This window comes from Anabrus simplex, chromosome 11, assembly GCF_040414725.1.
Source record: "Anabrus simplex isolate iqAnaSimp1 chromosome 11, ASM4041472v1, whole genome shotgun sequence".
NCBI lineage: Eukaryota > Metazoa > Arthropoda > Insecta > Orthoptera > Tettigoniidae > Anabrus > Anabrus simplex.
The window spans coordinates 16,915,691-16,940,655 of NC_090275.1; the positions used below are offsets into that span (position 1 = coordinate 16,915,691).

At 41.7% G+C, this 24,965-nt stretch overlaps 1 protein-coding gene across 1 annotated transcript in view; it reads left to right on the forward strand.

The window, feature by feature from the left end:
* The first annotated feature begins 5,984 nt into the window (after positions 1-5,984).
* Positions 5,985-24,965, forward strand: part of LOC136883446 (uncharacterized) — a 42,569-nt gene continuing 23,588 nt past the window's right edge. Inside the window, exon 1 of the mRNA XM_067155742.2 lies at positions 5,985-6,105. Coding sequence (XP_067011843.2) covers positions 6,034-6,105 — 72 coding nt within the window. The 5' untranslated portion in view covers positions 5,985-6,033. The remainder of the gene's footprint in view (positions 6,106-24,965) is intronic.

The window sequence follows — 24,965 nt, forward strand, 5'->3', positions numbered from 1 at the left end:
TGAAGTTCTCTTGTAATTAAGTTCTTTTTGAATTAAGTTTTCTTTTAATTAAGTTCTCTTTCACGTATAATACATATAGTTACCATAGTTTAGGCTTTATTTAATGAATTTATTACTCGACATCAGTTTCCACGGGCTGAAGAGCCTAATAGTTGTAAATTACCTGAGTTGAAATTGAAGAGAGGTGGCTTTAGATATTACACAAAAACACCCTGGCAAGAGTGACATTCCACTACTCCAAAAACATTATCCTGAAACAAGCTACAAAAACTCCGACGAATACAGTACAAGCCAACTGTTCGCCTTCAAGGCCCGAGCTTGAAGTTCAGTCAGAATGCAACAAACACATTTACATAAGCAACATAGGACATCACACTACTTGTTTTCCGTGGAGACTTTAAACAACTAAAAGGACCGAAATATGGAAAACTATGCATTTCCATGCCCTATAAATAGAGTGCGGATTTTTAGGCAGTAATATGTTCGAACGCAATCTTCTTTTTTATTTTTTTGCTATTTGCTTTACGACGCACCGACACAGATAGGTCTTACGGCGACGATGGGAAAGGAAAGGCCTAGGAGCTGGAAGGAAGCGGTCGTGGCCTTAGTTAAGGTACAGCCCTAGCATTTGCCTCGTGTGAAAATGGGAAACCACGGACAACCATATTAAGGGCAGCCGACAATGGGATTCGAACCCACTATCACCCGGATGCAAGCTCACCGCCGCGCGCTCCTAACCGCACGACCAACTTACCCGGTGAAAGCAATCTTATTGAAGCGGGTAACAAGTATAGTCTGCCCTTCACAACGGTTATGTTAAGAGTCTTGCATAAATTTCAGGGCCACGCCGCGTCAGGACGCGTAGAATTTATGTTTCTGTTGCTACATAACGGAAGAACAGCTAAGACGAAAATTCCTAACAACCAAATTAGTTTGCATTATAAGTTATTATAGGCTAAAAATAAGGATAAGTATCCTCAGAGACGTCCAAATCGTGCTTGATTCCAAGAATCAGCCCAAAAGGAAAACGGGAATATGTGACATTTCCTGAACATCCGAACCCTAGCCATGAGAATAATGTTTTTTTCAATGCATCAGCATGTATAAACAGCGAGGTCATCAAACTAATATTAACAGAAGGTGAAACATTTTAAAACGGCGTCGACACTTGTCACTGCGAAGGCTGGCGCACAGTGATCCATGTGGTGACAAACGAGACTTTCATCGACAGTAGATCAACGGGGAAGTATTTTCAAGTTCCAACCCTTATTGTCAGAACTGTCTTAGTCTTCTGAAGGCATGGAGCAAAGTCTCCGCGATACTTTAAGAATTTCTCTTTGTTCCCTTTGACACAGTAAGCTTTCAAATTATTCCACGTCTATTAATACGGACCTTGAAAGGATCAATCTTAATATTACCGCAACGATGTTCAATGGGATTGAGGCCTCGAAGTATACTTTCAGGACCTTACAGTCCACAAAAACATTGTCGCACAGACCTTGACGTATCCCAGGGAGTATTGTCATGATAATACAGACAAGTCATCACTCAAGCCGTCTAGGCAGTACACAGCTGTACCGTTCCGCATTTAGTTTTAAATAGAGAGTTACGAGAGGAACCAGTCTCAACATGGCGGCGTTCGGTTTAGAGCGACCGGGGATTTCAGAATATTGTGCAGAATTGTTTAGATCGAGGGGAGGATGATCGTGATAATCTTCATTTACACAGATCGGATCATTATGGCAACAGGTATCTTCCGTAGTCTTGACTGACAGTTTTCGACGTTCACTTTCACTTCCGGTCAATTCACACAGTAGTTCCATGTAGTCAGGTTCGAACGAACGTACGTTGGCTATCACAGTACACGGCTAGTGTAAATTTGGCTCGACTCCAGACAAGGCCGAAATCTCGCTCCACCCACTGAACTCGCAGCTCATGATTCTTAACCGACTACTCAACTAACACATTCAACAACACAACAAAAGAACCTCTCTTTGCCGGACTGACTGGTTCAAACTGTTGAGGCGCTGGCCTTGCACCCAACTAGGCAGAATCGATGCTCAGATACGTCGGCCTCTTGTCGGTAGATTTGCTGCCACGTAATAGAACTCCTGCGGGGCAACATTCCGGCACCTTGGCGTCTCCGAAAACCGTCAAAAGTAGTTACTGGGACTTAAACACAATTACATTGTTATCAAGCTCTCTTCTCAGCGACCTGCTCTTACTTGGTGCTGAAGTTCTAGTATCTTCGGTATACCGCCAAAATATGGGTGTTCTAGTTTCTCCTTCCAAAAAATTCAAAGAGACACCAGACGAAGACGAAGAGAGGGCCTGTCACGTGTCCGCACGTTAGCCGGTAGCTCCCACTCACACCGAAGTTTCCTTCAAGACTGCTGGCGGTCGTATTACAATGTGACAGTATGTATGTACAGGTACAGCGATAAGCCACTACACTATGACCACCCAGACCCGAACACATTTGGCGCGCCCGGAGTGGGGAGAGTAACACGTGATATACACTGAATAGCCAAAAGTTATGGGAAGACACTGAATGTGATGTTAATAACGAGGTAATCCTCCTCGAGCCCTTAAAACGGCCGCAATACCGCGAGGCATCGAATCTACAAGGTATTGAAATCGTTTTGGAGGGATCTGGAACCATGCATCTTACACTGCTACCCACAGTGAGTTGGTGTGGGGTTCATGGAGCGCTCGCACGCATCGAAAGCATCCGCTCGACTGGATTAAGATTGGGGGATATGGAGGGCCAAAACACAGTCGTACTTTCAATGGCGTGCTCCTAAAACCATCTGCGTGCCCCCACAGAGCCGTGACATGGCGCATTGTTCTGTTGAAACATGGAATCTCCATCAGGATACTCTGGGACCAGGCATAAAGTACATCTGTCGGCGCTCCCTTCAGCCAGACAACGGGGCCTCACTGCGACCATGAGATCGCCGCCCAGACCAGAAGTGGGCCACCTCCCGCCTGAATACAACCTTGTTGACATGCAGGATTCATAACTTTATGAGGAATACGCCACACACTCACGCTCCCATCAGCTCTCTGTGTCGAGGTGTCAGCAGAGGGACACGAGTTGGTCGTCGGCATGTGAGGCCAATGCGGTGCAACTTTCTCCTTACAGCGCTGGTAGAAATGGGTTCGTGACTCCCAACATTCAACTGGGCCATGATGTGACTGATAGTAGCCAGATGAGCGCCCAGTATGTTTCTGCAGAGGCGGCGTGTTGTCCGTTCGTTCAACACCTGCGATCTGCTCGGCGGTTTTCGCAGGTGGTAACATTCTCTCTGCGATACTGAACATCCACCGTCGACACTGTTGACCACGGAAACCCGCATTCGCGTGTAATCTTCGCAATGCTATGACCCAAGCGCCGTGCGCCGATCAACATCCCATGCTGAAAGTCGGTTAACTCGCGACGTGTTGCCATTTTTACGACACTCGTGTCTGTAACAGACTGTTCAGGTACGCCGTAGCTATCCGCAACGCTCAGGAGCCGTACACGGCATATTTTCTATGCGACACCCCTTCCCGTGACTCAGGGCTACTCAGTGTATATAGTGCGTATACAGGGCATGTCTACAGGCTTGCTGCTAGTAGTATCTCCCGTATCATCTACCCAATCTTCCGTAATGCAGAGAGAGTAACGTAACTTCCACGGGTTCTAACAGGATGGGCTCCTAATGTTTATGTAAATCTCATAACAGAACTACTGTCCGGGCTAGAGTGTACTTCTTACTCGCTTCGGCAAGTTTACGTTCCATTCCGAAATGCCTAAACATCCGGACTGATTAGAAATTCCACCTTGTGAGTGAGGAACGTGTGGGAGTAGGAGCATACAAAAGAGGAAAGGAAGTTGATTTTACCACCTGAAAGGTAACCAACGGATTATTTAGAACGTAGTCAACGTGATTATATTCTTCCTTGCCTTACAATCAACCATGTTCAATCTTCCCTGATTTAATATCCTTAAGAGATTAGAAGCAAATACGATCAACGTCTTGCGCAAAGTGGCAATTTTTTTAAGTTTCGCGTTTAAAAACGAGGTCTTAACGCTGAGAGCAAAGCGCATTAGCTCTGCTGCCGAGGGAGTGTAAGGAAGTCTGCCTATCTACAGGGAGTAAATTTGCAGGCACTGCTTGAAGACTGGCGGATTTACGAAATTGTATATTCGACATTTTTCCGCGTGCCATCGAACAACAGATTCTGGGATGGGGTCGCTGATATCAATAGGGTGAAACTGTCACTTATAGCATCGGTTTAGAGGCTTGGGAGACTGATAAGTAGAGCCCGAATGTTTAGACAGTAATGGGTCGAAATGCGAACCAATTTGTACAGTATGATGTGTGGTCTACGCTCTACTCCGTTATGTAGCGAGAGTAACAAATTGTAGGGGTTCCAATAGGCCGATATCCTAATGTGTATGCAAATCTCATCGCAGACCTGTTGTCCGGGAAGCGGATATTTGTTACTATTAGTATGTTTGAATTCTAACCCATTGTAGCTCTACTGAGAAGTATTATCTGGTTCTGGCTCTGTGAGAAAAGCGAAGAATAAGCATCATACTCCTCACTTCCCCAATACGTCTTCACCCTGATGATTCCAAAACTGCCTATGAATGCTGACGATGTATCTGTTTTGAATACAAGCAGGCACGAAATGAGGAATCAACAGTGAGGTAGGTGGAAAATAATGGAAACATGATCCGTCCCTAATTCAGGACACATTTCCTCATTTACATGCAATCATACTAAAATAATAATAATAATAATAATAATAATAATAATAATAATAATAATAATAATAATAATACTTTCATTTATTTAATCCGTTTACCCTCGGACTCAGAGGGATCCCACCTCTACGGCTTCAAGGGTAGTGTCCTGGAGCCCTGGAGCGTGAGACACTTTGTCGGGGATACAGCTGCAGAGGAGGGAGGACCAGTACCTCCCCAGGTGGCCTCGCCAGCTATGCTGAACAGGGGCGTTGTTCGGGTTGGGAAGATTGGAAGGGATAGACAAGGAAGAGGGAAGGAAGCAGCCGTAGCCTTAAGTTAGGTACCATCCGGACATTTGTCTGAAGAATTGGGCAACATAGAGGCGGAAAATAGTAATAATAATAATAATAATAATAATAATACAATAAAGGAATCAAACTACTGTAACAGCTGAGGGACATCGTCATTAGGTGGCTGTGGTTCGCATCTCGATCAGTATATGCGGAATTTTTGAAAAGCAAAGCCATATTGATATATTTGCGACTCCATGTATACCTGTACGACTCACAACCATGATTATAATACGATCAGTCATCTAATACAGCAAGCTTGCTTTTTACTCTTTCCACGTTTTCCCCCACTTTTTCTCTAGACGAAGGAAAACCGTCACCGAATCTCTTCCATATTTCCAAGGTTTAACCATCAGTAATCTCTCAGTAAATGTAGGGTCCATCGTTGAGAGTGATGGGATAATCGCATACGAAATAACTGCTTATTCGATATTTCCCATTCGGTTATATTCGATTACTCATTCGAATGAATGCTTTCGAAATAATCGAATTAAAAGTGATGTTATTAATTCATTTAGTTTCAACATTTGTAAATACGTTTGGAAAAGGGCGTACAATATTTCCATTTCTTATTTCAATAGATTATCTATCCGACACGCTTAAATCGAAAAATTGATTCATGACGCATATGAATATTCTATGCGATACAACCGAATGCTATTTGAAATTCATTCGATTATTTTCTTCGATTATCCAAACAATCGGATGGACGTTATTCGATTATTTATTCGATTATCCCATCACTAATCGTTGACCTGTCCTCTCGATATATAAAAGCACGCAGCAACTTACTGAAGTGGTGGGGGGCCTCGCTGCCGCTGGCGACCTCTGAGCGATGTTGGTGTGTACACGGAGTTTCCTATTTATACCATGTACTATATATGTAACTGAGCAGAAGGAAAGTGGTTCAGAAGGAAGCACGGTAGACGAGTGAGAGTGTGAGTCATGCCAGAAGAGAAGTGTTTGTGCTTGTTCCCGCTGAGGACGGGGGCAATCATAATTGGAGTGGTCTTTATGGTAAGTCTGGATCTCGTTAATAGACTTAGTGTGCTTAGGCAAGTAATTGGTTAGAATGCAAAGTAATTTGGTTATTAGGAAGTGTCGTCTAGCCCGTTCGTTCGTTATGTAGCGAGATTAACAGAAATTCTAGGGTTCTGGTGGGCCGTACCCCTAAAGTTTTCGGAATACTCATAACATAACCGTTATGCAGGGTAGACTGTACTTGTTACTACAGTAAGTTTGCATTCTAACCTATTCCCCTCTTAAAATCCGGACTCTACTCATTCCACAACTACCTTCTTAGTAAGGCAATCACGGTTCGAATCTTGGTTGTTCTATGTTTGTTTCCTGAAATAGGAACTCTATAATAATGATTTCTCACCCATCAGGCTGTGGCCTGGTATATGCCCGAGAGGAATTCTCATCGAGTGTGTTATTTTATTTTTTCCAAGGATTTATCACGAAGAATATTTTTTAGTGAAATTTGTAATTTTCGTGATTGTGCCCTCACTAAATCCTAAAATCTCACGAAAATAACTTCTGTGTAGCAAGTGTCAGAGATCTGTTAATGACCAAGAATTTTCAGCCATAGAAATATTTCAACATCCGGGAAAAGGAAAAAAAATTGTTTATGTTAGAAATTTTACAAGATTTTGGGAAGTTAGAGTGCGAAAATTAGCATAATTATGTTGGCTTCAGGAAAGTACATCATGTTATAAAATTTTATTTCGCTAGTGATTGATAATTTGTCAACATGTTACACCGTTTGGTACTGCATTGATTCTCTAAGATTACAAAACACTTAATTACTAATACACATGTTTGTGAAATGTATGATTTTTTCAAAGAACGGGAATGTATTTACGAGTTAAATTTGTCTGGACAGGGCTATCGTAGTATTTACCGGGCCGCGGTGTCTCAAAGTTTGTGAAGAATTTATGCCACGTGAGAAAGGAAACTAGTATCGTTAGCTCCGTCAGCTCTTGTAAGTCAGGTTTATGAGGTTCATTATAATCCAAGCACACATACATTATCATTCCGCTTCCATTATGGAGTGATATGTGCGACTCCATGACTAAATGTTTAGCGTGCTGGCCTTTGGTCACAGAGGTCCCGGGTTCAATTCCCGGCAGGGTCGGGAATTCCATCATTGGTTAATTCCTCTGGCATGGGGGCTGGGTGTAATTGTCGTCTTCATGATCATTTCATTCTCATCATGGCGTGCAGGTCGCCTACGGGGGACAACGCGAAGGACCTGCACCTGGCGAACCGTACATGTCCTCGGACACTCCTGACACTAAAAGCCACACACAATTTCATTTCATGGAGCGATATGCTCTTGAAAGTTCAGTCTACAATCCACTGAACGATATAAGAATTTCCACTATTCTGTATTCTTATTATGTGTCTACCAAAGGCCCCACACATGTTTTCCTAAAATTATTGAATTATTCAACCATCGTCTGCTAGGGAGCCTAAAATGTATTATTATTATTATTATTATTATTATTATTATTATTATTATTATTATTATTATTATTATTATTATTATTATTATTATTATTATTATTATTATTATTGTTGTTATTATTATTGTGCAGCTTCTTGGCTGAATGGTCGGAATATTGGCTTCTCTTTCAGGGAGCTCGGAGTTCGATTTCCGGCAGAGCCGAGGATTTTATCTGTGTGAGATTATATCCTCAGGTTCGGGGACAAGGTATTCGTGTTCAACTCTTTATTTTACAACAAATCGCACTACCAAACACCACATAAACACTCAGAAGGGAACACATCTCTCCACATATGGCTGCCTTCAACAAGGCCATCCGACCGTAAAACTGGATCTTATCCTCAAAATGTACAGTAGACCCCCCCCCCTAGGGGAAAACAACAACGTTTTCGATATTATTGTTTTTACTCATTCTACGGTTCGTTTGTATGGTCGTGCGGCAAAATCTACCGGCGTGGCGTTGGCGTAATCGAACCCGCTAACTTGAGCTTAGAACGGCTACTCAGTCCGACTTCACAGAGTTGAACGTCTGCGTGTCGAACTTAGTATTCTCAGAGACGGTAGTATAACAGGATGAGGATTCGTGGCACGTTTCAATAATTTTATTTACTTTACACACCACCGACTACTTTTTTTTACGGTTTTCGGAGACGCCGAGGTGCGAGAATATTTTTCGATAGGAGTCTACTGACAGGAGGCTGACGTTGTTGAGTACCTTTAAACACCATCGGACTGAGCAATGATCGAAGTTGCGTAACTGGGCTCAAAAGGCCAGAGCTCTACCACCCGAGCTACTCACAGCCCGTTTTCAATGCCAGGCAATCAATTAATCTCGTGTAACAGATTCTGGTATTTTATTTATTTAAGAGTGGATTTCGCTTGAAATATTCCTTTCTGTAGTTCGTGACGAATCAAAAGTAAATAAAAATAATGTAATGATTAGATACCGGATTCTGAGGCAGTAATAGTAACAGATTAGAACGCAAACGAATTTGGTTATTAAGAAGTGTCGTCCTGCCCGCTCTTCAGAGATGTAGCGAGAGTAACATAAATTCTAGGGGTTCTGATAAGTGGTACTCCTAATGTTTATGCAAATCTCGTAGCATAATCGTTGTGCAGTTATGTATGCTTCTAACTCGCTTCATTAAGTTTGCAATCTAGTGCATAAAATGTGAAGTCTGCTAATGACACTGCTTATCCAGCGGAGTGGTCGCACGTGCTAACGCCTTACGGTGAGCAGTTTCAAACCTCACCGTCGGCAGTCCCGAAGAAGGTTTTCTATGGTTTCCCATTTTTATTTCCATACAAATGCTGGGACATTTCCTATTCAGAGGCCGCAGCCGATTCCTTGCACTTCCTTACCAAACTTCGTTGACTGTAATTCATTTGATCTTCATTAGCTGAGCTGACGGTGACAGAAGGGCACCCCGCCGTATAAGAGGTGCCATATAATTCAATTTCATCTCATCCCCGACCTCGTATAAAGAAATTGGGTTAACAGGTATGTGTGTATGTATATATACAATTTAATAATACTATATAGTTTTTTCTTCCTCTGCACACATAGGCCGCCGTTGGAAGACCTGGGCCTATTTCACTGCTAGATGCCCTTCCTGACGCTAACGTATGTGGAAGTGTCTGTTCACTATTGTGTGTTTCTGTGGTGACAGGTTGTGTTGTGCTTGTATAGCGAGAAAACACAAACAAGCAAACCCTAAGTTAGAATAATTAACACTCGGCCAGGATTCAAAGCTGTGACCGTGCGAACCGAAGATCGTGGCCCTAACGATTCAGCAAACGAAGCGGGCTGCTTGCATTCTAGCAGTGAAGTCAACATTCAGGTCCCTTTCTATGAATTACGAGGAATGTTGTCAACTGTCGTGAAATGAGTAAATGCCATTTCTTTATGTCTGTTCTAATTTAAGAGCCAATCCAGATGTGCGGGTGACGTAATTTTGCCTTGGACAGATGTTTAACGTTCCGGAAACCGACGGCAGGGAACAGCCGAACTGAAGCCCGGAACTCAGGCTGGTCGTTATCTTGAAAACAGAACGCCCACGACTAACAGTTTGCGCCACTGCAGAATGAGTACTGGAGTGAGAAGAGCAAATGTGGGTGACCGGATGTTACAAACAGATTTCTGCTCAACTCGTGTCCTCATCCCGAGGGTTTCATCCCCAATGGTGGAGCTGCATTTGCCCTCCTGCCATTCGTAAGTCTGTCGATACCGGCAATCCAAGCGGGGAACCCGAGGGCAGGTAATTACGCTACGGAGGTGGATTGCAAATGGATGAACAGAAAAGAGGACATGTTGCCCCACAATGGAGAATATGCAAAATAAAAGACTTTTCCCTTTGAGAAAAGCTAACGATCATGAAGATGTCTTTCAATAAATCAATCTGATTGAAAAGCATCATATCCACAGGCGCAGCATCCTTGAAGACTAAGGCCAACGGTAACGACTAACGTGATGTCACTTCCGTCAAACATTTTGTCTCGTTACACAAATTTTCGGATGTCCCCCAGCAATAAGACATTCGTGTCAAAATGGGATTTTATGGAATAAAAGCTCAAAACACTCACACATTTATTTTATCACATATAATATTTAATACATTATAATCTTATTGGCTTTACGTCCCACCAATTACTTTTACGGTCTTCGGAGACGCCAAGGCACCAGAATTTTATACCGTAGGAGTTCTTTTACGTGCCAGTAAATCTACCGACACAAAGCACCTTCAAATACCACCACGTTCGAACCTGCCAAGTTGGTGTCAGATGACCAGTGCCTCAACTGTCTGAGCCACTCAGTCCGGCGATATATTATACATATGACAATGCTCATGACAAGTCATCTTCAGTTGGAAAAAATAATAACAGACCTTATCGAAGGAAAAATACTGTAAGCAATTTACAACTGGTTTTGTGGGCACATCAATTGTGTAGTAAATATTTTTCTGATGTATTTATCTTCGAATACACTTGTAGAACTCTGAACAAGACATATTCTTATAACTGCATGTTTTTTCTCAAACCGTTCACCGTGCAGGGTTATTTTTCACCAGACTTGGCGAGGGATCCCACATCTACCGCCTCAGGGGCGTAAGACACTTGGATGGGGAGGAGGACCAGTACCACGTCCAGGTATACTCACCAGCTACGTTGAACAGGGACCTTGTGTGGGACGGGAAGACTGGAAGTGATAGATAAGCAAGAAGGAAGAAAGCGGCCGTGGCTTTAATTTAGGTACCATCCCGGCTTCGCCCGGGGAAGAACTGGGAAAGTACGTGAAACCACTTCGAAGATGGCTGAGGTGGGAATCGAACCTTTTCAAATTTCGTGGTAGCACCGGGAATCAAATCCAGGACTCCGGGGGGGGGGGGGGGAGTTGAAACTCACACTAACCACTACACCACAGAGGCGGACTCTAACTAGGATTCTTCCTCACACCTCGTGTGTTTTCAGATGGAAATTACAATCCGAGATTGACCGGGAATCGAGCTTCTGTTGTCATAATGGAAAGCTAGCAGCTAAGTCACTACGCTGTTTATGGCCCCCTACAAATTTTCGTTCATTCCAATTGTAAAATAACATCAAGATGTACAAAGGCCTTTTCCCAAGTCAAAGTTAGGTTGATAACATTATTTCAGCTCAAACCGTCAGGAGCACATCGCAAACGTCAACCACTGATTCGTAAGCGTCACGATGGGGCAAAGCAGTTTGTATCGACTTTATATGTCAGACAAGTAAAGAGGTAAGGAGTTGCTGCTATGAGGAAACAGAACATCAGCATTGGGGGAATGTCCTTCAGTGGATGATGACCAGGTAAGCATGAATCGGGTCTTCCTTATTTATAATATCCGCTCGCCCATGTGTTTGGAGTCACGTCTGTAGTAACTCAGCGACTTGTTCAGCCACTCCCACCTTCGTGACAGCGAGCCTGCATTATTAGAGAACCCTGTCCACGAACGTCAGTCGTCGCCATAAGACCTATCTGTGTCGGTGCGACGTAAATCCCCTAGCAAAAAAAAAAAAAAAAAAAAAAAAAAAAACGAACGTCAGTGCCTTGGAGCAGTCGTTCAAATATATAAACAAACCACAGGAATAAGTAAATGGCTTTCTATGTAATATTTTACGTAACATTCGAATTTGTAATCATCATTCGCATTGTCTATGTTGCGCTGGACTACATTCACTACTCACCGAAAGGTTACCCTAATACTGAGAACATGAAACTCCCCTTGCTGTGTCTCAACCCTTATAACTCGCTGGTGTTGCATGTACTCGCACCGATATTTTAAAGCTATTCGCAGCCTACTTGTGTGTGCTACTTGAAATACAAATGAGAGAATATGTGAATTACATTACATAATTCCTTTTTGAATACGAAATTCTGACATACTGCACTTTAATAAATCCACAAGCAACAGATAAAGAGATATTCTAGCAAGTGACTAAGATAAAAATCCGTCTAAATTCTTTCCGCTAGTAAATGCCAAAATATGATGATTAAGTGTCTCTCGCATTCTGTAATTAAGGCTGCAGGATGGATTGCATCTATGTTCAGTTGCTAGCTGCGTACGAGTGTAGGAATTGGTGAACACGAGATGGAGTTAATGGAAGATTAATTGTTTTAAAGGACAACATTCTTGCACTTCAGTATTATCATTATCAGGAGCAGGAAAATGAAACCAAATACTTCCAAGATGATGATTTTCTCCTTTCAGTTGAGGTTGACTCAAAGACACCTCATGGCTCGCCTGGTTGTTCTATTTCATACATCTTCCTTGAGATGAGATAATTGAGACCTTTGTGTCTGTTTTGTTGATGTCAAACTAATGAATTCTTGGGACCTGTCTTTTTTGCCACTTAGGTTGCAAGCATGATTGACTTTTCCAAAGAACGTGAACACGTTTTATGAACGAAACATGAATGACGCTGTTTTTAAATTTTGCTTCTCTAGTAACATCCTTGGTCTGATACGGTCTAAAAAGTCTCTGTTAGTGATTTTTGTGAGAACTTGTTCCCCAAAAGCATAATTCAAAGGTATTTTCCACTGGTCGGTTTTACTTTTTTTTTTGCAATGCAGATGTCGTTGCTTTTCCAGTTCTTGTTCGGATTTATCACTGCACTGTTTGTTCATTAGAAAATATGTTTTTCGGCGTCCAACCTACGTGCTTTTATGAATCAATTAATCGCTTCCACTATCCCTTACTTGAGACTTGCTCCCTGACTTCGTGTACCTCCACTCTTCTTATCTTTAAGGTGTACGCACGCAACCATGAGGCTGACACCGTGTCTGATAACACCATATAAATCAACTCTTTGTGTCATAACTTATTCCAGGAAATATTTCGAGATAGCATTTTAATCTCCTAGAGTTTGTAACAATATTATTCTCACTAATAACTACACGAGGCTTGTGACATGTGTAGATGGTTTGAAATCCCTCTGACATTTATGCAACTCTTCGCGCAGGAGCGAGTTGCGGGTTACAGATTTAAGTCTATAAATACTTATCAATATTCAATAAAATTTTATTGCTCTCTGTTTATGACGGAGCAAGAGGAAGGAAACGAGAGTAAAGAGCTTATCTGATCCAGTTCGTTCTGGATTCCGCATGCAATTTTAGACTCTCAGGGTTTAAGTTAAATATACTATGAAATCTATAAATGCTGTATATGGTAGAAACCTTGAATATTAGAGGCAGATGCGACTTAGACAATAAAGTTCATTGAAAATTTGTTTATGTGGGATGATTTTGACAGTTCTTTCATTCGAGGAAGCTGTAATTGTCGGAAAGTTTAATGGATGATAATCAAGCCGTTTAGTGGATGTTTGAATAAGAATTTTGGATTGGATGTAATATTGTTACTTTACGTAAGGGAATTTTAAAAATGAGTTCTGTAATGATAAAGTCCCTATCAAGGAGAAAGATCCGCAACTGTAAATCGTAGCAAAAGCCTTCAGAATTGGATATTAAATCTTAGCACCAACCCACGTTTTTGATGTTGCAATTGTGTAAAATGTCTTCATATCTAATGGACATCTGTCACACACTATTTCTATGGGTGAACAATCCACGTTCATATAGAAGTAAGCACGGCATAAAATGTATACCAGCCAAAAAAATAGGAAGTGTCATTAACAGAAACACGTGTTAGTTTGTAATTCGCTCACGTCAGAAATGAAGAAGTTTCAAAATTACTCTTGAATAAATCGCTCCATAGTAAGGAAGTGAACCATGAACAATAATTCCCTCCTGGGCTGCAACAGCGGCACAACTGTAAAGTATTGTTACCTAGCAACCGTGCAGGTTGTGATGTAAAGTATTATTACCTGGCAACCGTGCAGGGTGTGATGTAAAGTATTGCTACCTAGCAACCTTACAGGCTGCGATGTAAAGCATTGCTACCTAGCAACCTTACAGGCTACGATGTAAAGCATTGCTACCTAGCAACCATGCAGGTTGTGATGTAAAGTATTATTACCTAGCAACCGTGCAGGTTGTGATGTAAAGTACTGTTACCTAGCAACCGTGCAGGTTGTGATGTAAAGTATTGTTACCTAGCAACCGTGCAGGTTGTGATGTAAAGTACTGTTACCTAGCAACCGTGCAGGTTGTGATGTAAAGTATTGTTACCTAGCAACCGTGCAGGTTGTGATGTAAAGTATTATTACCTGGCAACCGCGCAGGTTGTGATGTAAAGTATTATTACCTGGCAACTGTGCAGGGTGTGATGTAAAGTATTGTTACCTAGCAACCATGAAGTTTGTAATGTAAAGTATTGTTACCTAGCAACCGTGCAGGTTGTGATGTAAAGTATTGTTACCTAGCAAACATGCAGGTTGTGTTGTAAAGTATTATTACCTGGCAACCGTGCAGGGTGTGATGTAAAGTATTGTTACCTAGCAACCGTGCAGGTTGTGATGTAAAGTATTGTTACCTAGCAACCGTGCAGGTTGTGATGTAAAGTATTATTACCTGGCAACCGTGCAGGTTGTGATGTAAAGTATTATTACCTGGCAACCGTGTAGGCTGTGATGTAAAGCATTGATACCTAGCAACCTTACAGGCTGTGATGTAAAGCATGTCAAGTTCTGAAATAAATGAGTATAACTTACCCTTAGCAGTGAAATGAACAAATCTTAATTTATGGAATAAAGAGAAAGCTGTACTAAATAGCTCGATAAGAGTTCAGTTAATAAAAACTGTTACTTAGAACGTGCTCTTTCATTCCCTTTGCCAAAGCCATGACCTAGACGTTTCGAGAAGTGTCACTATTCCTGGCGTTGGAACAGGAGAGGAAGAAATATACTACAAGCTGAAATTTGGATGAAATATAGATTTGGCAAAGAGGAATGTCGAAAGTCATATCGGAAGATTGGATCACAAATTAAGAGATACCGAATGAAGTTTGTGAGAGGATAATGATTTTATGTAATTTTATTAGAAAAAGTTTGTTAGTTGGACACATACTGGGACATCTAGGACTCTGTCATTTGGTTTTGGGAAAGTGTAAGTACGTAGAGGTAGACCAAGATATAAATACACAAACAGCTCAGAATAGGTGTAGGATGTATTAGTCACATAGACATGAAAAAGTTAGCATAGGGTAAGGTGGCACGGTCTGCTGCATAAAATGCGTATATACCGATGACCAAAACAATACGATCGTTTTCTTAACAGTAATAAAATCAGAAGCTGTAGCACCTGAATTGTGAACACGTACCTTTCTTGAGCATTAAATCATAAAAACTGTCAGTATTCCTGTATCTGAAGTCCTTAGAACAGTTGAACGTACTTTGCATGTTCTAAGTCTTCCATGTAATCCGTGTGCTTTTGCATCTAAACAAGCGTACACATGCATAAGTACTTCGGAAATAGGATATGGAAGAAGTGATCATAGCCTCTACGCGTGGTAACTTACTAGCATTCGCCTAGCGTAGAACAAGGGACCTACTGGAAACCACTTCTAGGATGGCTCTTTCCTTTGTTATGTTCCTGGGGTTAGATTCCATAGCCTGAAACAAGTAATGAATATCAGAATGAGGGAGGAATCGAATGGTTATGAACCCACTGGTGTAATACCTGCAACGCAGCGGTGATCGCGTTAAGATAATTTCGTATTCACTCACTTATTCCACAGCGGTAACATAACATAGTTGGAAATTATCACTGAATACGAATCGTTCAATATTTCTCCCCATGGAGTGACTTCGCCTCTCTGAAATGATGTCTTGGTAGCAACCCCGGCCAATGAAAGTGAGATCTTGGAACTGGAACGTCGCGTCCCATTGTTCGGATTACACACACAACTGTTGGCCCCATGGTCTATAACTTCATATCAAGAGGCGTGTAAAGCAGTAAGCCCCTCATATTCTTTAAGAGATCGCTATTAACACATGGTTTTAAAAGTAGGCTCTGTTTATGAGTAAGTTTATTATTTCTCGGGCCAGCAGCTGGTTTGAGTTCCCTCACACCGGTAGAGCAGGATCCGTCCGGTTCATCCCAGACTGCATTGAAATAGAACAGCGGCGAGAACGAGAGGCACCTTACACGTCTGAACACGAGATAAAGCAGGCCCAATGTCAAAACAGGCTACAGGATGATCTTTACAACGTGACGAACGATGAGTGTAGGAAATACCGATATCCCCACCGATATTGTATTTTATTAAGTACGGTAAATATATCTTACGCCTGAGGGACATCTGAAATTCCGCAAACGTGCAGGCTGTGATGTAAAGTACTGTTACCTAGCAACCGAACAGGCTGTGATGTGAAGTACTGTTACCTAGCACCGTGCAGGCTGTGATGTGAAGTACTGTTACCTAGCACGTGCAGGCTGTGATGTAAAGTACTGTTACCTAACACCGTGCAGGCTGTGATGTAAAGTACTGTTACCTAGCAACCGAACAAGCTGTGATGTGAAGTACTGTTACCTAGCACCGTGCAGGCTGTGATGTAAAGTATTGTTACCTAGCATCGTGCAGGCTGTGATGTAAAGTATTGTTACCTAGCACCGTGCAGGCTGTGATGTAAAGTACTGTTACCTAGCACCGTGCAGGCTGTGATGTAAAGTACTGTTACCTAGCAACCGTACAGGCTGTGATGTGAAGTACTGTTACCTAGCACCGTGCAGGCCGTGATGTAAAGTATTGTTACCTAGCAACCGTGCAGGCTGTGATGTAAAGTACTGTTACCTAGCAACCGTGCAGGCTGTGATGTAAAGTACTGTTACCTAGCAACCATGTAGGCTGTGGTGTAAAGTATTAATACCTGGCAACCGTGTAGGCTGTGGTGTAAAGTATTGTTACCTAGCACCGTGCAGGCTGTGATATAAAGTACTGTTATCTAGCAACCATCCAGCTGTGATGTAAAGTATTGTTACCTAGCAGCCGTGCAGGCTGTGGTGTAAAGTATTATTACCTAGCAAACTGTACAGGTTGTGTTGTAAAGTATTATTACCTGGCAACCGTTCAGGCTGAGATGTAAAGCACTGCTATCTAGCAACCGTTCAGGCTGTGATGTAAAGTATTGTTACCAAGAAACCGTGCAGGTTGTGATGTAAAGTATTATTACCTGGCAACCGTGCAGGATGTGATGTAAAGCATTGCTACCTAGCAAACCGTGCAGGTTGTGATGTAAAGCATTGCTACCTAGCAAACCGTGCAGGTTGTGATGTAAAGAATTGCTACCTAGCAAACCGTGCAGGTTGTGATGTAAAGAATTGCTACCTAGCAAATCGTGCAGGTTGTGATGTATAGTATTGTCACCTAACAACCATGCAGGCTTCGTCTTGCTACCATCAGAAATTAGCAACCGTTGACGGATGGCCATGACCGAGAGAGATATAGGACATGCTTATGATCATATGATTTTCCTAGATTTCAAGTTCAACATATTCATAAATAGATATTAAAATAAAAAATTAAGTGTTTTGGTTAGAAGAAAGAAATACACCTAACAGCTCGTGAGGGAGAAAGTGGATGACAGAACACGTCTGAATTTGTAGCAGAATTACGAACTTGTGGGAACTGTTAATTGTCGCAAAGTGTGCCAAGTCTCGACACAACGAGGGGGCTATAAATACAAACAAGATTCCTGACGACATTTCCCGGGTGGTTGGCGCTCCTGGACTGTGTTTTTAAAGACCAGAACAATAGTTCTGGGCAGAGACGTTCAGTTTCACCTTCGACGCGTGACAGACGTCTAAAACCGCCAGAGAGGAACAACTAAGGCCGAGAAGCCTTTATAACATTGCGCTAAAACCACAGTTCGAACATATTTTCATACAATGTAGCTCTAAGGGTACGCGGACGTCAAATCTCCGTGATTTAAGGTTCATTAGTAAGAAACTATTTGTTTAACATTTTTATGTCAACTAGGACAAAATTAATCTATATTATTGATAAACGTGATATGTCTATTTGTTTGTTTGTTTGTTTGTTCCTGTTAGGTCAAAAACACTGGTTCAAATGTGCTGATATTTGGTAAGGATATAGAATGAAGTACAGTGTCACGCATGGAATAATTTTGATTTTGTTATATTTCACAATTTATAACTAGTGGGGGATGTAAAGCACTTTTTACCGTACATAAGCTAAGATAGCGGATAAAAGGTTGGTCCTATGCAAGAGGTGGCCTTGAAAGTTTGTACAAGAAGCATACTTTGCATTTTTCTCGTAACTCAAATGTTTTGGGAGAAAATTTTGCGTTCTTGTGTTGTTCACTATGGTGGCCTTCAGTGATGAGTATGTTAGGAATTTCGCACGTAAGTAGGGGTCACGAAGCCATGTTCGTCATCGTTCGTGTAAAGTCGTTCGTTTGTTAACAGGACAGCTGAAGAATTAGGGCGCCATTATCCGGAGAGAGTGTGGAGGCTGACAGCGTGGTCGTTTGTATACCAGAACAGTTGTCGGCTGTAGTTTATTTAGTCATCTATTTTGATCATCATCGTCATAGTTTTATACTTCGTGTTTCTATCTTTTTAATATTGCTTTCGTTTAGGATTCACATTTAGTGGGTTTATAATTCACGTTTCTTTCCTCGCTAGTATCTATACAACCAGTGCTTGAGTCACGGCCAGCTTTAAGTTATGTGCTCTCAAGTGTCGAGAGGGCATATTTATGTACCCTGTGAGAATATCGTAAATATTGCCTACAAGAGCGTGCTGTAAGACACGCATACTCGTGCGGTCCACCGTAATTTAAACCATGTAATCCTTGCTTATAAATCCTTACGAGGGACATGTACTTCAGTTAGTACATAGTAAACATTATCTCCTTTAGTTTACCAAGAGAGAAATGTAGCAATAATTTTAGACAGAAATTCGGATACAACTTTTCTGAAGATATTCGTTTAAAATTCATGTTATAATTTAAGTGAATACGCCAATACCTACAATAACGTGTACCCGAAATATATTTTTCGTAACGAAATGGACTCGCGAAAGAATCCCATTCTATTAATATTGTTGTTATAATTGAAGCAATTTTTCTTCAGTTTCTACTGCGACGTACTGAAGTCTTCCAACTGATTCGATATTTAAACAATTTAAATTAAAACTAATTTAGAAAAGACCTGAAACATATAATTAATTTAAACTGAATTAATTCTAACTTGTTCCCATAAAATAGACTAAAAACTGAAAATAATTAAAGCACTAAATGGCGGTACAAATAAATGTAATTAATAAAACATCAATAAATATTTTAAAACAGATTATTAAAATTAATTATTGTGCTTTTCAGGTATAGTATATTAAATTATGGTAATAAATACAATTCATAAAATAATTAAAACGGAATTAATTCAATGATAAGTAATTAAGTGAGGTAATTCATTACTTGTTCATTTGATCTGTTACCATAATATAATGTTTTAATTCGTTGAAATATCTTCATTATTATTTTATGAACAGATTATTCCTCTAAAATATATCAATAATTAAAATATAACTAATTGTAATGACCTTTTCAGGTATACTCTGTTAATAAATAATTGAAATAATCAGTAAAACGTTAAATTACGGTCACAAATAAATTTCAACAGTTAAAATAATTAAAACAGAATTAATTATTTTTTCAGGTATAATATGTTAAACTTTTCTTAAATATTGAATTTGTTTCGATGGGCTGAGGAACCTCAACTCATCCCTTGTAGCCTTTAGGCATTTAAAGATGTGTACCGAGTTCGATGGATGTACTTGTTATGGTGTCTGGGAAATGTATATCTTCAAGGTCACTTTCGGAAGGGTGATGTTACGTTATTCCAACAGCCATTTGAAACACACTTTTTTGAACAAACATACACATAAAATAATTAAGATTTTTCACACTCTACCCCGAGCAAGTTTATTGGCAACACGGTACACGTTGTGTAGCTCTGAGGACTGCTCTTCCATTTTTACACCGGCTGTACCTTTATGAAGTGTACAGGCAAAGGAAAACTTACTCATTTCTCCTCAGTACAGGAATTTTCGGTTGTTTATTCTGTACTCCCCCCCCACCCCCATCTGCCTCGGCAGGCGTACTTCCGGGGTGAGAAACACAAGCTCAGTGGCGTGTCATGTTCTATTCTCTCTTTGTACTTACTTCCTCCCTCGACCTGATTCACATACACAAATACGCACATAGCAGATGTACGTACGCTTCCATCAGCCGTTGACAATCCCGGTCTAACGGTTTAGACCACATGACAATGAATCAAGTCCATCATACGCTCCTGATTTGCTGCCAAATTTACATGTTACCGGAAACAAAGGAGACGATCATGCTGGCAAGTAGCGAGGCGGCAAAAACACCTGCCACTAAACTGGCCTGCTCTAGCAAGTGTTAGTAGTACACCTCACTTGACGTTAGCCAGTGGTGCTGAAAGTTCTTGGGGACTCTACCGAGATTTCCTACATGACGCACGGCAACTCGCAAAAGCACATGCACAGAACCTTTCATAATCTTATCTCCATATATTCTCAATGATACTGCCTTAGCCCTGCTCCCCGCTAGCAGTTTCGATTCTAGAAACTAAAGAGGACAGCTCGCATGTTCCCAGTGTTTCGATTCTGTCAGGAAACATCACGCTCGTGAGAGGCCACAACAGCTATGGAGAAAGAGCGCGCATAAATTGGAAACACAGTTCACAAGATAGGAAACTTGTATCTTCTCAGATGCTCTTCACTTCAAAATACTCACGCACGTTAAGCAATTCGGATGTGCATGTGCGAGTATGCGAATAGAGAGAAGCCGTCACTGGCAGTGGCCAATAATAACACAGCAAGGAAATTAATTTACTACGTGAGTAACCAATTAAAAAAGGAACGCTATTTATTAAAATTATCTTTTTTTTGCTATTTGCTCTTTACCGACACAGATAGTTCTTATAGGGACGATGGGATAGGAAAGGCCTAGGAATGGGAAGGAAGCGGCCGTGGCCGTAATCAAGGTACAGCCCCAGCATTTGCCTGGTGTGAAAATGGGAACCCACGGAAAACCATCTTCAGGGCTGCCGACAGTCGGGTTCGAACCCATTATCTCTTGGATGCGAGCTCACAGCTGCGCGCTCCTAACCGCACGGCCAACTCGCCTGGTTAAAATTATCATTATAGAGTCATTCGAGAACGATCTTCTTTATAACGATTTCAACTGAGAATAAAGAGGCACTATTCACGGGAATTGAAAGCACACGGGCACTGTGCTCATTTTAAATATTTCCTTGTAGGATAATGCTCGGCCGCACACAGCAAGGGTATCATAGGGATCCCCAAGCAACACCGCCACACTTCCGTGATTTTCCCGATTACCACATTTATCGCCCATTGATTATTTCGGGGACTATATGGGGCAAATAAGGATTCATATTCATATTCTGCGCAATACCCCACAAAACCTTGCATGCCTCCATGCGGCTGGCATCACATCTTGAATCCAAGCTAGAAGCGGACCAATGGCACACTAAAGTCTCCCTCTAATGTTCTGTTTTTAGGAATAAGGTACCCTTCTGTTCAGATATTACAATCACTTTCACATATCAACGTTACAAACGGTCATACCAAGTTTCCGACAACGTTTTGGAGCGTAACTTCTTTTCACAATGATTGTATACATTACTTCGCTCCTGCACCGCTAAGAAATGATGCTGAGGTAGAAACACTGACCCGTAGGACTTATCAAGAGCGAGAATTCTTAGAAATTACTCGTAAATAATGACAGACTTACCTGCAAATTTCTAACCTAATGTATTCAACATACTGGTTTTTCGCAGACGAAGCGACTATATCTAGTATGTAACTATGAATTACTGTCCCATAATTCACGAGAAGGAATCAATATGCTTTGATCGAGCAGGTTTTACTACATTTAAAGTCATGCGCAAGACTTCAAGTTCTGTGACAGGCAAACTGGCATGCCAGGTACCGCATGTGAAATGTATGTGGCATCTGACGAATGGCACTAACTACACGGAAGGTCGGACTCCACCCTCTACATAGGATGGCCGCCAACATTCGCCACGCGTCAAACGACTCAACGGAGTGATTACACGACGAGAATACGCAAGCAGTGAAATACATTCGAGAGTGATTCCTGAACGCTTCTGTTTCAACTTGCAACACCACATCAGAGTTATGATGGAGCCTCAGTTATGAGCATATATTTCTGATATTAAAAACTCCCCACCAGATCTATTCTAATATTAACTACTGAGACAGTTAGCAGCGTGGTAAGGGTTGCATAGCTTCTATTCGAGGGTGTTGGTTTCGAACCCCAGCTCTGACAACAGAGATAATCGTTTCCCACGTAAACACTGGGGTGATCCTCAGTTAATGCCACAGCTGTTTCCTTCCCAGTAATAGCCCTCTCCTATTGTTGTCGAAAACCTGAAGCGTTCGTGCGACGTTTAAAACTATCAGAATGATAATAAATGCAGCACAGGAAAAGTGTTGTCAAAAAACGGTACAGGTGAAAAACATCGTCCTACTAGAGGTTTCTCCAAACGGTATCACAAACTGTAACTATCCTTATCGAATGTAGAGGTCGGTCTACTAACACCCCTCCCCTCACCCTTGGTAGTTGTACTGAATAGTAAGTTGAGATGATCGATGTAGTCACAGCTCAGATATACGCTATCCCCTTCTTGACCTCCTTTCCAACTATCTGGGGTGGGCGCTAATGTAGCTCAGTTGCCCTCTTTTACGCCAAGCGTATGTCCTATATTTCTTTGGTGGTTAGTAATGTTGTACGTTGAGTGTAAATGAACACATTTTGACGATCAAAAACACCCAGCCTCCGAGTTAGACGAATTAACCAAACAGGGCTGGAAATACGACGTGACTGGGAATCGAACCTAGGGCGTTGTGAATGGAAGACAACTACCTGACCATTTAGCCAAGGAACCGCACGAAATGCCTTATTCCCTGAAGATGAAAATATCTCTATATAAGAGACGGACGTGCCGAATTCAGAAACTAGAAGCATGTGGAAAATAGAGCTTTTACGAGAATATATACAGACGCAACCAATCAAGTTTCGTGCCGCAGTAAACCTCCACAAGGCGACGCTGACCTCCTTGTGAACAATAATTAAAGAGGGGAAGGTTTGTTTAAAAGACACGGTAGAGGGATTGGCAGATCTCCAGATGCAATCAGGAAAGAACTAGTTGGAGCACTGTAAATACGAGCCATAAACTGTGGCCGGGAGTAATAACACGGACGTGGCTCGATCACAGGTGTCGTTGGGCGCAGGCTGTACGATCACAGAACGCAGGCCAAACGCTCATTCGATATTCCTAATTCACAAGTAACTCCTGTTACATCATTTTAATTCCTGATTATAATTATGAAGATTTCGTTATGGACACGAAAGCGCGGATTTACGAACATCTCACGTGAAAGGAGAAGTGATTTACTTTCATTTGTTCTATATCGCATCGACATTGGCGATAGGATAGGAAAAGGGTTAGGACTGAGAATCAAGTTACCTTGACCTGAAGGTTCAGCCCCAGCAATTGCTTAGTGTAAGGATACTATGGAAAACTATCTTCGGGGCTGTCAACAGTGGAGTGAGAACCCACTATCTTCCGAATGCAAGCTCACAGAAGATGAGTTAGAGCTGACTTTAAACCTTCAATTATGTCGAAGCCAAACAGGGCTGGAAATACGACGTGACTGGGAATCGAACCTAGGGCGTTGTGAATGGAAGACAACTACCTGACCATTTAGCCAAGGAACCGCACGAAATGCCTTATTCCCTGAAGATGAAAATATCTCTATATAAGAGACGGACGTGCCGAATTCAGAAACTAGAAGCATGTGGAAAATAGAGCTTTTACGAGAATATATACAGACGCAACCAATCAAGTTTCGTGCCGCAGTAAACCTCCACAAGGCGACGCTGACCTCCTTGTGAACAATAATTAAAGAGGGGAAGGTTTGTTTAAAAGACACGGTAGAGGGATTGGCAGATCTCCAGATGCAATCAGGAAAGAACTAGTTGGAGCACTGTAAATACGAGCCATAAACTGTGGCCGGGAGTAATAACACGGACGTGGCTCGATCACAGGTGTCGTTGGGCGCAGGCTGTACGATCACAGAACGCAGGCCAAACGCTCATTCGATATTCCTAATTCACAAGTAACTCCTGTTACATCATTTTAATTCCTGATTATAATTATGAAGATTTCGTTATGGACACGAAAGCGCGGATTTACGAACATCTCACGTGAAAGGAGAAGTGATTTACTTTCATTTGTTCTATATCGCATCGACATTGGCGATAGGATAGGAAAAGGGTTAGGACTGAGAATCAAGTTACCTTGACCTGAAGGTTCAGCCCCAGCAATTGCTTAGTGTAAGGATACTATGGAAAACTATCTTCGGGGCTGTCAACAGTGGAGTGAGAACCCACTATCTTCCGAATGCAAGCTCACAGAAGATGAGTTAGAGCTGACTTTAAACCTTCAATTATGTCGAAGATAACACGTGTGAGGAAGGCAATGGCAAGCTACTTCACTACTGATCTTGCTTAGCACGCCTCACTTTGGTTCCGTCAATGGTTCTTGCGGTTTCCCCTGTAACTATTATGGAGCTATTTGAGGATCCAACCCGCTTTCAGGATGATGACCTAACAGACAGACTCACAACGTTGTCTATAGGATAACATAATTATCCTGGACTGTAACGTTAGGCTAATCAATAGAATTCGGATTTTTAGGCAGTAATAGGATAGAATACAAATTTAACTAAGCGACTAAGAAGTATACTCGTACGCAACTAGCTGCACAATGGTTAAGCTACGAGTTTTGCATAAACACTAGGGGTACGGACAAGGAGAACCCCTTGAATGTATGTTACTCTCGCTACTTTGCG